General features: G+C 39.5%; 1 protein-coding gene across 4 annotated transcripts in view; it reads right to left on the bottom strand.

Annotated features, from left to right (window-relative positions):
• Positions 1 to 367: 367 nt before the first annotated feature.
• The window catches only part of LOC128869663 (uncharacterized), a 74,938-nt gene continuing 58,652 nt past the window's right edge, over positions 368 to 16,653 (bottom strand). For all 4 annotated transcript variants that reach the window (XM_054112243.1, XM_054112245.1, XM_054112246.1 and 1 more), the window contains one exon: positions 368 to 2,819. In XM_054112243.1, the coding sequence (XP_053968218.1) occupies positions 1,063 to 2,819 (1,757 nt within the window). In that variant the 3' untranslated portion in view covers positions 368 to 1,062. The remainder of the gene's footprint in view (positions 2,820 to 16,653) is intronic.

Genomic DNA, 16,653 nt, shown 5'->3' with positions numbered 1-16,653 from the left:
CAACCGTTTGATATTCAAACGAATTTTCAAAAGATAGCTTTCTAAAAGTAAAATTCAAAATCATAGGTAATTGCGATATTTTTTTAACAAAACCGAAATAAATACATTTTTCCTGCTAATTCCTTGTAAAAGATATTATGGAATCTATTAACTTATTTTTAATAAATAAAAGCAATAAAAAATAACAATAAATATTTAATTTCCCCTACCATCTAATATATTTTGGAGATCGTTATTTCAGCAAGTTCCCTTTGATATATGCATGCAACTATCTCTATAACATAAATATCAGTTTCAAGTTGTATGATTCTTCGTTTCTAACTTCATCGAAATGCCGAATAAGTTTTAACATAAGTACGCGAATAAATTCAGAAAAAAGAGTTTATATATTTATCTTGTTTTAGTTACATTTTGTATAGATAATGAACTTATGCAATGGATAAATTCAAAAATATTTATTGGCTTGCTTTTCACCTTTATATTTATAGACTTAAAAAACATTATGTAGGCAATCATTCTTGTATGAAAAGTAGTTTCGTTATTGAAAATTTATTGCCGGAATTGCTTGCATTTATGTATATTAGCCCTAGTAGGATATATGTATATATTTATTTTTTCCTATATTACGTTTCAATGACTTTTAATCATAGTTGAACAGTTTTATTTTCTTTTTGAATAAACTTTATATATAAAAATATAATTTAAAAATAAATATATATCTTTACCACGCGTGTTAAGATTCATTATGAAAATTTTCGATAACTCGCAAACGAAAATTTAAATTTCATATTTTATAATTTACACATTAATGTAGAACCTTTTACGTTTTAATTACTTTTTATTGTGTTGCAAATAGTTTTGGATAATGATAGGTATGTACGTGTGCAACTTTATATATGTCAAAGGTAAAAATCTATGCATGTAAATGTTTATTTGTATATATTTCGCTTGAACTTTCGCGATTCGTAAAAAGAATCACACTTAACTATTTCGTTTTGCAATAATTTATGTAAAATTTTAATAAATACGGGAGTTACTTACTGTTTTAATGCGTGCAAATTCTTATGCCAATATACGCATAGCATGATACACGCTTAAATTGCAAACGGGACAAACTGCATCACCTAATTCGCAAATACGATTAGCACAATCCATACAGAACATATTATGACCACATGGAACTAAAACAGCTGTTATTTCTTTATTATTACAAACCAAACAATCACGTCGTTGAATCATAGAACTATTAACAAGTGATTGTACCGCATCCACATTTTTTAAATGATTTTGCTGCAGTACATTTTTCTGACTATTCGATTCAGGATTTATTAAGCTATTCAAACCAACTTTGGTGTTGTGAGCATGTGCAGAAATTTCACCCAAAAGTGAATCAGTCGGACTAATAGAAGTTGATGGCGAGCAATGAGATCCTGTTAATGTCGTCAATGGCGTAGGCAAAGTCCAAATGTTTGGCGAATCCCCTATCCCCTCATCAGCATCAAGAGAGTCGCCCAAATTTTTCCAGATGTTCATGAGTTCTGGCCGACTGCTACTACCACTACCACTGTTATTAGCGCTTTTTGATGACGCAGTGGAGGAAGCCGATGAACAGGAACGTGCCATACCATTACTGATATTGCCGCTATGAGTAATATTCCTTATATGTGGAAAACCACCTGTAGCTGGGTTGCTTGAACCTGTAGTACTTTGAGTCTTGTTAGCAAAACTTAATGCTTGCGTATAAGAACCAACAAATGGTTCATGATCTTGTAAAGGGTTAAGTGATGATATTGACGATGATTGCAATTGAGTATTCAAACTGACTGGTGACTGTGATGGAAGATATAGGTGCTGCTGAAGTTGATGAGTAGGGTCTAAATCAGTAAGGAAGTCGGAGTCATGATTACTATTCGCTTTTTTCAGATTAAAAATGTTGCTTAAATCACGCACATAGTCATTACTTTGATGTGATGCATTTATATTTTGCAACTGAGAGTTGTCGGAATGTAGAAGGGCCATATAAGGTTTCATCTGAACAGAATTATTTCCCAAATAGCCAATATTTAAATTTATTTTATTAGTGTTATTAGGTGATTCGAAACTTGGCATATTAGCATATTTAGTGCCAACTTCACAAGTTTCATCAGCGTAATCAAAAGCAGATCTCATGCTATCGGCTCTGTAAAATGATACAAGTAAATCGGAATCTATTGAGGGGTCATTTAGGATTTGACTTAAAACATTTAAGCTATGAAGCGCTAATGGATCATTCGGTGAGCCTGATGGAATTACCACACTTTCATTATTGGCTCCGATAGGAGGTAAATTACCAGTACGTAGAGCAATATGAGCCTCAATTTGCTTACGCGCAGACTGAACGTTGTCTGGTAAACCTGTTACTTCAAATATGGGTTCTCTTTCACGTGACGGTGTAACAATATACGTCTGCGTTTGATGCTGAATATGTTTAATGGTTGCCCCTTTAGGGCCTACTACCAAACCAACTACTCGATATGGCACCCGTACTTGTATAGTCACCTGTCCCGGTACGGATGGTGGTCCAGGCGGTGATTTAATGGAATTATTGGAACAATTGTTTCCATCAAGACTACTACTAACCGCTGCACTCAAATTACTGTCAATTGATGGTTTCCTTGTTGCACGTATCAAACTAAAATGCTCTGCTGCAGAGAGAATCTCGCGTTTCGCTTTGGCTACGTCCTCTTTGCGACCAGTCACTACAAAAACAGGCTCTTCTCCACGCACGGGTGTCTTGATATATGTATTTGTTTTTGCACGAAGAGCTTTAATTTTACATCCTGAAAAAAAAAATTAAAAATAGGAGCTATTAAACAGGCACCATGAGTCGGGCAAATATAGTTCATTCTTTCAATAGTGTCATAACTCAAAAAAACCAAAATCTCGAAAAACGGGTGCAAAGTTTTGAATTTACTATGCCCCCGTGAGTCATAGTAAGTACTTTTTTTTCATCTAATGAGGTAATGTTAATCGATATCCCCATGCTTTCTTCACACAGCATAAAAAAGTGGTTGTGGTCATTTCTACATACTTATCTAAAAACCATTTGCTTTTTTGGATTATTACCCTAATGAAGTCAATGAGCGATATGTTTGGAGAAATGTTTTATCAAAAAAAAAAAGTTTATAAGATACGCAGTCATACACTTCTGCCAATTTTATTTCATATAGTTTTGCATAAATCTAGCTTTAGTGTTAATTTTTCCATCGAAACCTGGTGTCATTTGACGACCTTACTAAGCGCCACTTATGTCGTTTTTGTATTGAGTATTGATAATTGCCGCCGTAGCCGAATGCATTGGTAAGTGACTACCATTAGAAAGTGTGTAGATTCGAGTCTCCGTGCATGAAACCTTTGAGATCAAATTATAAGTGTCGCCAAGCAGATGCAGTAACATAGTGCTCGTATTTGATGCGGTGGCGATAAAATCCAAAGCGTTTAAGCTGGTACGGTACAGTACACTACAGTATAACCCAAAGAGTGATGGGTTGCTAAACAAGATATCTCACGCTTTGTTGGTTGGCAACATTTTTGATAATAATTAATCCTTTTTTAAATGTAATATAGTTAAAACTGTTTAATTTCGTTATAGATTTAAATTACCGTATGAAGCAATATTTATTTTTACAGGGTAATATCTTTCTAATAGCGGTCGCCCCTCGGCAGGCAATGGCAAACCTCCGAGTGTATTTCTGCCATGATAAAGCTCCTCATAAAAATATCTGTCGTTCGGAGTCGGCATGAAACTGTAGGTCCCTCCATTTGTGGAACAACATCAAGACGCACACCACAAATAAGAGGAGGAGCTCGGTCAAACACCCAAAAAAAGGGTGTACGCGCCAATTATATATATAGGGTGGGCCATGTGAAATTTGCTTTTTGAATCGGCTATAAAAAAAAAACTAATCAATATTTTTTCAAATTTTTTTTTTATTTTGAAGATTGAACATTGTCATTTATGAATGAAAAATAATATCGTTTAAATGACTGGCAAGACTGGCTTTACAGTAGGCCATTCGATCAACTCAATTTTTAAGCACATTTTCGATTGTTTGGGCTCCAATTTCATGAATGGAAACTTCGATTTCGTATTTTAAAGCATCAATCGTCTCTGGATGGTTCGCATAGCATTTGTCCTTAAAGGCTCCCCACAATAAACGGGCTTAAATCACAGCTCCCAGGCGGCCAATTGATATCGGAATTCAAAAACGGTAGCCAAAAGTTCGAATGTAACTTTGGCAGTGTGACAAGTTGCACCGTCCTGTTGAAACCATATGTCGTCCATGTCATACTCTTCAATTTTTGGAAACAAAAACTCGTTGAGCATGTCACGGTAACGCTCGCCATTTACTGTAACCGCGGAAGAAGAAGACTCACCACTTTGGAAATAGGTTTTCAATATTTCCCAATTTTGTTCAAGCGTATAGCGTCCCATTTCGTAAATGTCAAACCTTTAAGTAAATTAGGAACACATTTGACATGTCATTTGTGTTACCATTCTCAAAAAAATAGGTGGTTCAAAAAGCAAACGCTATTTGGCCCACCCTGTATATGTATACATATATAATATCTTTCATGTTGAATTAAAAATGACATATCTCTGAATTTGTATTTTGACAGTCGTGGTCGTCACTAATCGACATACAATGAAAAACTAACTCTTACTGTGCAGTTAATTGTACTTGTTTAGTTAGTTAGTTTTTTACCGCAACTTACCCCATTGGTAGTACTGTATATAGTTGAGCGCTTCCATATACCGCTACCGATAGTAGCGCATCTGTTTGAGGATATCTTAGCTTACGGAATTAAGCCACTTCATCACTTGAAATGCCGATACTTCTCCAATTGGGCGCTGCCAAAGTTCTCTCCCATAGAAAACCCCTAATCTATACTTGATCTATACTAAGTTCTGGTACAACTTCAATTTAAAGTAACAATTTAAACGACGAGACTTTAACTTTCGCCAACTATCCAACATTTCAATTTCATTTCGCTGTTTCCACCTTCGGCTTGGACTTGGGATCGTTGTCTTTCTATAAAATCCAAGATTCGCTAGTTCTTCCAAATATATTCACAGCTGACGGTAATAATGCAAAAAGGCATCCATATTGGCGGTACACACAAATAAACGGATGTTTAACAATTCGTTGAAGTTGTCGGTTATCAGCAGTACACCAGGATCGCCTATACAACTATTCCCGCAAAGGGAAGATTCATCCGCGAATATTACATTAGTCCAATTCCGTTCTCAATTTTCCTTAGCCCAGGAAAATACTTTTTCAATGTGTGACAATGAGAGCTTTCAATGTGCTTCGGAATTTGAGGCCTTCTGCATATAAACGTCCTCGAATCGTGTCTTTGGATACATTAACACTACTTTTCCTTAAAACCATTTCAGTTTCACGCAACGATAAGTTCGGCTTTGTCACAAACAAATCAATGATCTTCTGATTTTGCTTTGCATACGAGTTTTCTTTTTTGGCCTCGTCACGGGAAATTTAAAATGTTTTTAACTTCGGTATATCGTTGCACTCATTTTTTTATGAACATTACGCATGTAACATTTTTGCACGTATAGGATGTGTACATAGGAGCACTGCCTTAAATCATTTTCATATGTGAAACTTTTCCTGCTTCCTTCCAGGCGAACTGTTAGCTTAGTGCAGTTCTTCTTCTTCATTAGTGCGTTAATCACTTAAGCTATTTAGACCGAGTGTAACAAAGCGAGCCAGTCGTTTATTTCTTGTGCTTACCAGCGCCAGCTGGAAACACCAAGTGAAGCTAAGTCCTTCTCCACCTGATTTTTTCAACGCAGAGGAGCCCTTACCACCAGCTGGTACCGCATCGAATACAGTGAATGGATCTGAATCTTTATTCGTTGCACTATGTCTATGTCGTCGTAAAGTTCACACAGCTTATTGTTTCATAGCCTACGATACTCGCCGTCGCCAACGTGCAAAAGTAAGATTTGTGAATCCCCAGAATTTTTCTCTCAAACACTCCAAGGGACGCTTCAACGGATGTTGTCATCGTCCAAGCTTCTTCGTTGATGGGGTATGATGAGAGCCTTGCAGCCATTGGTATCGGTGTTAAGTCTGGTTCCTAGATAAACGTAGTCTCTTACAACTTCAAAATCACAACTGTCAGCAGTGACATGCTGATACGGGAGTGCGCCTATTTGTTTGATGACAGGAGGTACTTCGTTTTTTCCTTGTTCACCACCACACCAATTCGCTTTGCTTCTTTATCCAGCGCGGTTGTTAAGGCCGATGATGTCAATATCAGTGCAGTTAGAAGCTTTTATAGGCAAAGCTAACGACTATTGCAATTTTATTCCGATTTTGTCTCAATTCGCAACACTTCTTAACCAGATACGTAGAAAACATGCATTATTCACTGAACAAAAAGTCATTTACAGCTCTTATGTCAAACATTACCAACGCTACGCAATTACTCGTAGCACATTTCGATGAAGAGCTACCACTAACTCTCACAGCTGATGCATCATCTTTCGAAACCGGTGTAGTTTTGCCTCATTACAAGCATGGTAGGAGCGAGCGTCCCATTGCTTTACATCTAAAACGTTAGACAAATATCAATTTAAATATAGTCAGATTGAGAAAGAAGCTGTCGGAATCGTGGTTGGAGTTCAAAAGTTTCACCAGTACTTATATGGAAGAAAATCATACACCCGACACCGACCACATGTCGCTCGTACTTACTTTTAATCCAGGTAAGTATCTATCATAAACGACGTCTCGAATTCAACGTAATAATACTTATGACATACCAATTCGATACAAAGTATCGTAGCACGCATTGCACACGGGATTGCTGACGCACTTTCCTGTATGACCAATTGATTTAGATATAAAATTTTCAGCAGTCAACGATGAGACTATTCGCAAGCATACAGAAAAATAAGTTCTTAACTTTTAATGAAAAAGTTTTGCCTGAAAATATCACCTTTTTTTTGGTCTGGCGGAGGTTCAATTCATAAAACAAATACCCATATGAATCAACACCTTTATCAATCCATCATAACAAATGTAATGATACCATATGGACTTACGATGGCGTTTCATGCATAAAAATTTTCCAAAACCCAATTCACGCCAAGTGAAGGGTTGCTTGGAAGAATATAGTATTGATGCTTTAAAGGAACTTCTCAATCACCGGATTCTAATCCCATTGAGAACCTCTGGTGTGATATTGAGCAGCACATCAGAAGGGACACAAACAGAAAATACCGGGTATACAATGCCTGAGGACAGACGAGTTGCTCTTGAGAAGAGTTTGTCGCGGTGAAGTGATACTGCCATGGACAATAAGGGGTTCCCACTAAACATTGAGTTTTTTCCTCTGTAAATTGCTTCGATCAGTTAAACATATGATACTTTTGAAAGTGTCATATTCGTGTTTAACTATGGGTACGTTCGCGAAAATGTATAACTGCAGCAATACAGCAACCCTGTTGCTTATTTTGCACTACACTGCTGATACTCAGCATTAAATACATAACAATTACGCTTACCTTTCTTTTTCCATTGCATTTGTGTTAAGCTTGCAGACAAAAATTTTGTGTTGCCGGTTATTGAGGTTATTTGCGCGCGTGATGAGTAAATAGAACGTTTGACTTTTGCAAGTGTTGCTACAGATTCAAGAAGAACGTGATACTTTGCAAAATTTGCAACACTGCTGTTCTAATTGCCATCGCGAACGTACCCTATATTTGATACTACTTGCATGGGGATCGGCGATGCAAACGCAATATACAAATACTTTCTTAACGTTGGTTCGAATCTCGGTGAAGCCAAAATTAATAAAAACATTTTTTTAGTAGCGGTCGCCCCTCGGCAGGTAATGGCAAACCTCCGAGTGTATTTCTGACATGCAGGAGCATTTACACACAAGCATTTGCGTGAACGTGCAAACGTACAAAATGGTACAGTATTGAAATTAAATAAAGAAAGCAAGTTTTATTTTGCAATCCAGTAATCGAAATCAGATCCATCAGCATGCCTTCTTTCATGCTGAAAAGTTTCGAACGCCTGGTACAATTGCGCATACGTCAGAAGTCGCCTCTGTCTCCATTTCTGCATTCCTGGAGTCTGGAGGACCTTATCAAGACTACAACGCACTTTGGCCATCTGTTGCGTCGGAGCTTTTCCGACTACTACAGGCTCGGCATACTCTGATTAGCCTACCACCACTCGCTGCTTTCATCCAAGGAGAGGCCTTGAAGGCCATCTGCAGACTGAAACGCAATGGGTATTGGGTCGGCCCCTGTACGGCATCGGACAACAGAGTAGGCATACAGCTCGATCCAACTATCCCTGCCATGCCCATTAGAGTCGTGCCATCAAGAGTCGTGCTCGACAAGAGATATAGTGTGGTGCTACCAGAGGCTCAACTGTGGTCAAACCCAGAAAAAGAGTCCGGCAAACACTGTGTTCGGCCATCTGCAGACTGAAACGCAATGGGTATTGGGTCGGCCCCTGTACGGCATCGGACAACAGAGTAGGCATACAGCTCGATCCAACTATCCCTGCCATGCCCATTAGAGTCGTGCCATCAAGAGTCGTGCTCGACAAGAGATATAGTGTGGTGCTACCAGAGGCTCAACTGTGGTCAAACCCAGAAAAAGAGTCCGGCAAACACTGTGTTCGCACTTTAACGGATGACTTCAGGACCGAGCACGTTTTCAGCTCTGGGGTCTATGTGGAATCCAGCGGGACAAAACTGTACCTTACTTTTGGAATGCATGCAACTGTGGTTCAAGCGGAGGTGTATGCCGTTCAATAAGTGATGAATTTTGTTGTGGAAAACCGATGGAGGGGCAGATCTATATGTGTGTACAGCGACAACCAAGCTGCGCTCGTGGCCTTAGGCAACCCCCCAACTACTTCATGGGTAGTCGAGTCCTGCAAATCCAGGCTGAACTATATCGGTAGACATAATAGCCCATAGGTCCCGGGACACGTGGGTATCGTCGTGGGTAACGAGATCTCTGACTCTTTAGCCACAATGGGCTCTGAGGCCAACTTTCTTGGCCCGGAGATCGTTCTGCCACTCCATTCTGCAGCCATCAAAGCCACAGTTAGCAAATGGGCTACTATAAGCCATAAGCGAGCGTGGTAGGCTGAGGGAGGCTGCAGATGGACAATATTGATATTACCTGTCATTCCCGACCGACTGTCGCACTTCCTTCTGTCACTAAGCAGAAGGGACTGTAAATCGCTGGTTGGACTGATGACGGGCCACTTTCTATCGGCGAAGTACATGGCAAAGGTTGGCATCTCAGACAGTGAACTGTGCCCAGCATTTGGAGAGGAGGATGAGACGGCGGACCACATTCTGTGCGTCTGCCCCGCCTTCGCTCGAATCAGGCTTGAGGGCTTTGGTACTGATGTGTTAAGAAGCGACCACCTTGGCTCCTTGGCACCACAAGATCTGCTCAGATTTCTTCGGAGGCCGAGTAAATTTAAAGAAAAGTAAAAAGGGAATCAATGGATTTAATTGTTCCTGAGTGCTGTAACTCCTAGTCTGTCGAGCTCAGATGAATTATATAACCGGTTTATTTGAGCAAAACGTATTAGTACATTGGTAACATTGGTACCAATATAAAGAAAAACAACTCTAGTTTAACAAAATATCTAAATTCCTTGTGAAAATATGCAGTTTGTCTTATAATTCTTTTCGCAATTTAATATTGTATAGCATCATTACTTTCCAAGTAAGTTCGATTACGGCATATTACTTTGAATCCCTTTTCTTGTAGCAGAACACTTTGCAGGCGCCTTCTCTTTGTTCCTGTAAACAAAATTTGCTATTTGAACGTTTAACGAAAACCAAAATATGTAATATTTTGCGTTGTCTCAAAATTGTTTTCACAACTCGATGAAACATAAACAAACACCAGAAAAATAACGGTATACATACTATGTATCTTTCTTTTTTGCATATCTTGCCTGCTGCTGCACGTGAGGTTGATGAGTCAGGTAGCACAAGTGATTCGTGCTGTTGATTACATAGCATCAATAAAACAAAAACGTATTTGCAATAATTCCGGGTTATCGTGCGAGTGAATATAAATCGTAATATTAAGAATATAAATCGTAATAATCGTAAAACTTAAGAACGTATTTCGATCGTTCTCCGCACTCTGGTTATTACGAAGCCAAGCGCTTGCAATGATTTTTTATATGCCATCGTACTTACAGTGGCCGACAGAAGACTACATACATCCCTCTCTTTCATTGATTACAAAGTATGATACAAACAGTTTGCTTAAAAATGGGTTTATGCAATTTCATTTGAAATCTTTTTCTAATCGACTTAACTAAAACAAATCCATTCTCACATAAAACAACACAGTAATGCTAAAAAAACGCAAAAACAGCGTTGACAAAAGTGTACATACAGAACCGGTTTCCTAGCTTGTACTCTGATATCCTATGTTTTGATAACGATAAAATACCGTTTGTCTATTTCTTTCCTTTTCTTGTTTGTTGCTTTCCTAATATTGATTTTAGTTGCAATTTGAATACTTAAGCATCTACAATGGCTCCTCGAAAAGAAATATCAGTTGACGTTAGAAATTTAGTTATTCAGCACAGGAAAGAAAAAAATCATATGGCGAAATTTCAAAAATCTTTAACTTAAGTCGTGCAACAGTCCAGACCATTGAAAAAAACTTTAAAATTAGTGGTTTCAACGAAAATAAGTCTGACAGAGACGTTAGCTTAATTCTAAAAGTGGACAAAAATCCAAAAGTTTATGCTCCGAAATTAGCCGAGAATATAGCAAGCTCAACCAACAAATGTGTTCATCCAAGAACAATTCAAAGAGCTCTGAACAGAAACGGCTTTCATAGTAGAACACCACGAAAAAAGCCTAATTTCTGAAAAAAAAAACACCGTAAACTTCGCCTGGAGGGAAAAGGCGATGGATTTTTGGCATAAAGTTTTGTTTACAGATGAGTCGAAGTTTTATATATTTGGTAGCGGTGGAAGAGCAAAAGTGTGGAGGAAAAAAATACTGCACTGAGTCCGAAGAATTTGGTATCAACAGTGAAGCATGGTGGCGGCAATGTAATGGTTTGGGGTGCTGTTGCTGCATCTGGAGTTGGAAGATTAATATTTATTGAAGGTAATATGGATCGTTATATAGGATGGGACATGTAAAATTTGCTTTTTGAATCGGCTATAAAAAAAAACTAATCAATATATTTTCAAACTTTTTTTATTTTGAAGATTGAACATCGTCATTTATAAATAAAAAATAATATCGTTCAAATGACTGGCACGACTGCCTTTACAGTAGGCCATTCGATCAACTCAATTTTTAGGCACATTTTTGATTGTTTGGGCTCCAATTTCATGAATGGAAACTTCGATTTCGTGTTTTAAAGTATCAATCGTCTCTGGATGGTTCGCATAGCATTTGTCCTTAAAGGCTCCCCACAAAAAATAGTCCAACGGGTTTAATCACAGCTCCGAGGCGGCCAATTGATATCGGAATTCAAAAACGGTAGCCAAAACATCGAGTGTAACTTTGGCAGTGTGACAAGTTGCACCGTCCTGTTGTAACCATATGTCGTCCATGTCATCCTCTTCAATTTTTGGAAACAAAAACTCGTTGAGCATGTCACGGTAACGCTCGTCATTTACTGTAACCGCGGAAGAAGAAGACTCACCACTTTGGAAATAGGTTTTCAATATTTCCCAATTTTGTTCAAGCGTATAGCGTCCCATTTAGTAAATGTCACACCTTTAAGTAAATTATGAACACATTTGACATTTCATTTGTGTTACCATTCTCAAAAAAATAGGTGGTTCAAAAAGCAAACGCTATATAGCCCACCCTGTAAATACAAATCTCTATTGGAAGTCAATCTGAAATCGTCGGTGGATGATTTGGAGTACTCAAAGAACGACTAATAGAAGCTTGGAACAATATAATTTCTGCAGAGTTAATAAATTTAGTCACCTCGATGCCACGACGCCTTCAAGCTGTAATTGATGCTAATGGTGGACCAACTAAATACTAAGAAGCAATATTACTTAGAGCTAAGTGAAGTTTTTCACACTGGAGTAAGATATTTGTATACTGTATGCAGACATTTGTCAACGTTGGTTTTAGGTTTTTTTGCAATAGCTTTGCTATTTTATGTTAATGTATGGAAGTTTTTAAGTTTATAATGATTGGAAAAAGGTTTCAAATAAAACTGTGTAAACACATTTTTCAGTAAAGTTTTTAAACTTTCACTCCAGTGGAAATGGGAGGTGTATGTAGACTTTTGTCGGTCACTGTATGTATACATCCCAAATAATGATTTTGCCATTTTGCAGTGTTTTTCCCATTCCAATGCTTTTGTCCACACAACATGTGCTCAGTTGTACAGTGGTCACATAATTTATTCGTACACCCTACGTAGTACGTAAAAAGTTTTAGCTTTTCGCAAAATATTTGCTGTGACAATACGAGGGGTGCTTTTATATTTCGGGATTAGAGAACAAAAACAAATTTTAATCATCGAAAATCACTTAATTGTTTTTCAAAATATTCTCCATGAAGATCTATACATTTTTGATTAATTCGATGTTTTGGGTGCTCAAAAATGCAGTTGTTTGAGCCGATGTGTGAGAGCTCGCATTGTCCTGGTGAAGAGTGATCCGTCTTTGGCGATTGGTTTTCCTAATTTCTTGGAAGACAACTGGCAAACAAATGGTTGTGTACCACTCAGAATTTACTGTTCTGCGTTGTTCTAGTGGTACGGTTGCGACATGTCCAGTTTTTCCGAAAAAACAGGCGACCATTTGCTTGGAAGTGCTTCGTGCGCGAATAACTTTTGTTGGATTTGGCTCATCTTGAAACACCCATACAGACAGCCAGAAGATTCGCCACTCGACTCTCACTCGTGCTCTCAGAGACTACTGCCTAACAAACCGGCATGCATGAACAACAGAGCAACATTTCTCGTTCCCTACGTACCGCCGCCGAAGAAGAAATCGGATTCCGGTGAGCCCGAAAAAACAATTGGTACGACGAGGAATGTCATGCTGCCGCAGAAAGAAAAGATGCTGCCTATAGAGCCACGCTGCGATCGGGCGCAACACGAGCCATGTGGGATCGCTACCGAGAGCTAAGAAAGGAAGAGAGACGTATTATCCGACAGAAGCAACGAGAGGCCGAAACACGTGAGTGTGAGGAGCTTGAGATGTTGGCCAATAGGAACAACGCCCGAAAATTCTACCAGAAAGTTCAGAGGCTTACAGAAGGTTTCAAGACCGGGGCGTTTTCCAGTCTCGCGGGATTAGTCTTCTAAATATCGCATATAAGGCTCTAGCGAGCGCATTGTGTGAAAGGCTGAAGCCTACCATCAACCAACTGGACCTTATCAGTGTGGCTTTAGACCTGGAAAGTCTACCACTGGCCAAATACTTGCAATACGCCAAATCTTGGAAAAGACCCATGAAAGGGTCTTTTCGTCGACTTCAAAGCTGCATTCGACATTACGAAAAGGAGTTCCCTGCATGCCGTGATGTTGGAATTTGGTATCCCCGCAAAACTAAACAAACGACTGTGCAAGATGACGTTGATGAATACCAGCAGTCCCGTCAGAATTGGGAAGAACCTCTCCGAGCCGTTTGATACCAATCGAGGTTTCAGACACAATATTTTATAAGAACGTACAATTATATATTATATATATATCATATATATTATATATATATCATATATACAATTATATATTATATATATATCATATATATTATATATAATTGTTGGCGTATGCCGATGATATTGACTTAACAGCCGCGCTGTTAGTTCTGCCTTCTCCAAACTGGATAAAGAGGCAAAGCGAATTTGTCTAGAAAGTCCACCATTGGCCAGATATTCACAATGCGCCAAGTCTTGGAAAAGACCCATGAAAGGATAATCGACACACACTATTTTTTTATCGACTTCAAAGCTGCATTCGACAGTACGAAAAGTATATGCCGCGATGTTTGAATTTTGTAGCCCCGCAAAGCTAAACAAACGCCTGTGCAAGATGACGTTGCTGAATACCAGCAGCCCCGTCAGAATTGGGAAGGACCTCTACGAGCCGTTTGATACCAAACGAGGTTTCAGACAGGGTGACTCTCTGTCATGTGACTTCTTTAACTTGATGTTAGAAAGGATCGTACGAGCGGCAGAACTTAATAGCTCAGGCATAATTTTTTATAAGAACGTACAATTGTTGACGTATGCCGATGATATTGATACCATCGGCCTTAACAACGCTGTTAGTTCTGCCTTTTCTAAACTGTAAAAAAAAGCAAAGAGAATGGATTTCGTGGTGAACGAGGACAAAACGGCCCCCAAAACTTGAATGTCCGTAAAAAAGTACAAGCCTATAGCCCGAACTTCTAATCTAATTGCGCTACAGTAGGAGTGGTTCAAGGCAACCCACTGATTCTAATTGAGTAGACTATTGAACTCTCGCAAGCCTCTTCACCGACATCGTTTTATTTATTTATTCACCAGCAAGATCCACCAGAGAGGAACACCGTACAACAGAATTGGATTTATAGTATACATAGTATACTTCGCCAAGTGTTAGCAAGCGACGAATATGTGAAGCAACTGTTGTAAATAAAGATATCTTGGCAGCGCTGGAATAAAGCTGCCTAAAATTACAATACATTTGTTTGTTTGTTACAATACATTTGTTTTAAAATAGTGAGTTATATCAGTTTTATGAGGTATAACCATACTCGCTAGTTTCGAATCTTGCTTGATAACTTTCTTGTTGCTTTCACATTGCAAATTTTTCGTTAAGGGAGCCGAACAGAGAGATAGCGAGCAAAGAAGTGGCGAATAGAAGAAGCCTAAAATTATCAAGCCAAAATACAACTAGCTGAGGGGGCCCATCTTTAACCAATATCACACTTCGATCCATACAAGGCGCCCATAACCTTCCTTATTATCTCCTCGATGTTGGGTTTGCACGTTAACTTTCCGTCAAGGATTTGACCTAGATATTTACTTCGTTCTATTGAACGAGCAAGTCCATGAAAGGACTTAGAAGTCCGTGGTCCAACTAACCACTGGATTTAGATAACCCTGCATCAAATCGTAGGTATCCGCAATATTTCCCCTAATAATAAGCGTCATGTCATCCACGTAAACAATCACAGATCACCAATCACAAAGCAGCCCGTTCTCATCAACTCCCCAGCTAGTCTTTGACGACAGCTCACAGAAATGGTAAGGGAACACCGCCCTACGAATTCTTCAATAAAATGTATTTTGTCGCCTTCAAATTAGGCTCCATTCGAAGCAATACACATACGCCCACGATTAGTTCCGTCATCAAAGCACCTTTTAAACGCGTTTGAAGAGATCTTCTTCAGCTCCTTCAGCGAATTCTCCTTAATGTCCTCTATCGGTGATTTTTGCTCAAAAAAGTGTTCACAATATGAGCCTTGTGATGAGACGGTGGCACAAATTCGGCCGTTTCCTATGCACATTCTCTCTCAAACGTCGCATAACTTCAAAATATGATAATATTCTTTATTTACCGTAGAGCCATTTGGAATGAATTCCGAGTGCACAACATAATGATAATCAAAGAAAATGAGAAGTATGACTTTCACTTTTGACCAACTTTGATGTGGTTTTTTGGGTTTCGGTTCATGTGGATAGCGCCATTCAGCCGCCTGTTGACTGGTTTGCATGTCAAACTCATAAACCCACGTCTCATCACTTGTTATGAAGCGCTGGATAAACGTTGGGTCCGAATTTACTTGCTCAAGCATGCCTTTGAAGACGTTGAGGGGAGACCAGATGGGGGCAAATCTTCCACGACTTCTCGGCCCTCTGCAAAAGCATTATACCACTCGTGGACCCGTGTTTTTGATAAAGCACACTCGCCATAGGCTCTTTACAACATTTTCAATGATTCGGCAGACAAAACCCCGTTCAAACAAGCAAAATGTAAGACAAATTCTTTGTCTATATCACCCCACCCCTTACGTCACAGGAGCAAACTCTCGCAGCAAACCTGCTCCAAATGCTTCTCCTCAGGGGTGGAGTCGAATCCAACCCTGGGCCAGAAGTATTCTACTGCTGCGTCTGCCATCAACGGCTCCACCCGAACTCCACCTCGGTTAGGTGCAACAAGTGCAACGGGTGGAGCCACCTTAAGACCTGCTCGGGTCTTAAGTCACATAGGGAGTGGTCCACACGGTATGTGGCCACGTGTTGCTCCCGCCAGCAGGCGTCTGATGCCTCCACGGCTAACACACCCCCTGATAGGCCGGCACTACCAACCGCCACCACTACCCACACCTCCACGGTGAGGAGCCTATCGGAGCAACACAACTCCCCTTCAACCCCTCCCATCCCTTCCTGCTCCAACCCCTCCCATCCCTTCCTGCTCCAACCCCAGTGCGGGGACAAACCAGTAGCTCCTGGTCCCCCGTACAGTCTGTTCCGTGTGTCAGACCGTAATACCTCGGAATCTGGTATCAGTCCAATGCAATTCCTGCAGTGGCTGGTGCCATTTTCGGAGATGTTCTGGCCTGCGCACCACCCGTGAGTGGACAACTGCCTACGTTGCCC

Source organism: Anastrepha ludens, chromosome X, assembly GCF_028408465.1.
Source record: "Anastrepha ludens isolate Willacy chromosome X, idAnaLude1.1, whole genome shotgun sequence".
Lineage (NCBI taxonomy): Eukaryota > Metazoa > Arthropoda > Insecta > Diptera > Tephritidae > Anastrepha > Anastrepha ludens.
The sequence above is the reverse complement of the archived record's forward strand: the minus strand, read 5'-3'. Positions and strand labels throughout refer to the sequence as shown.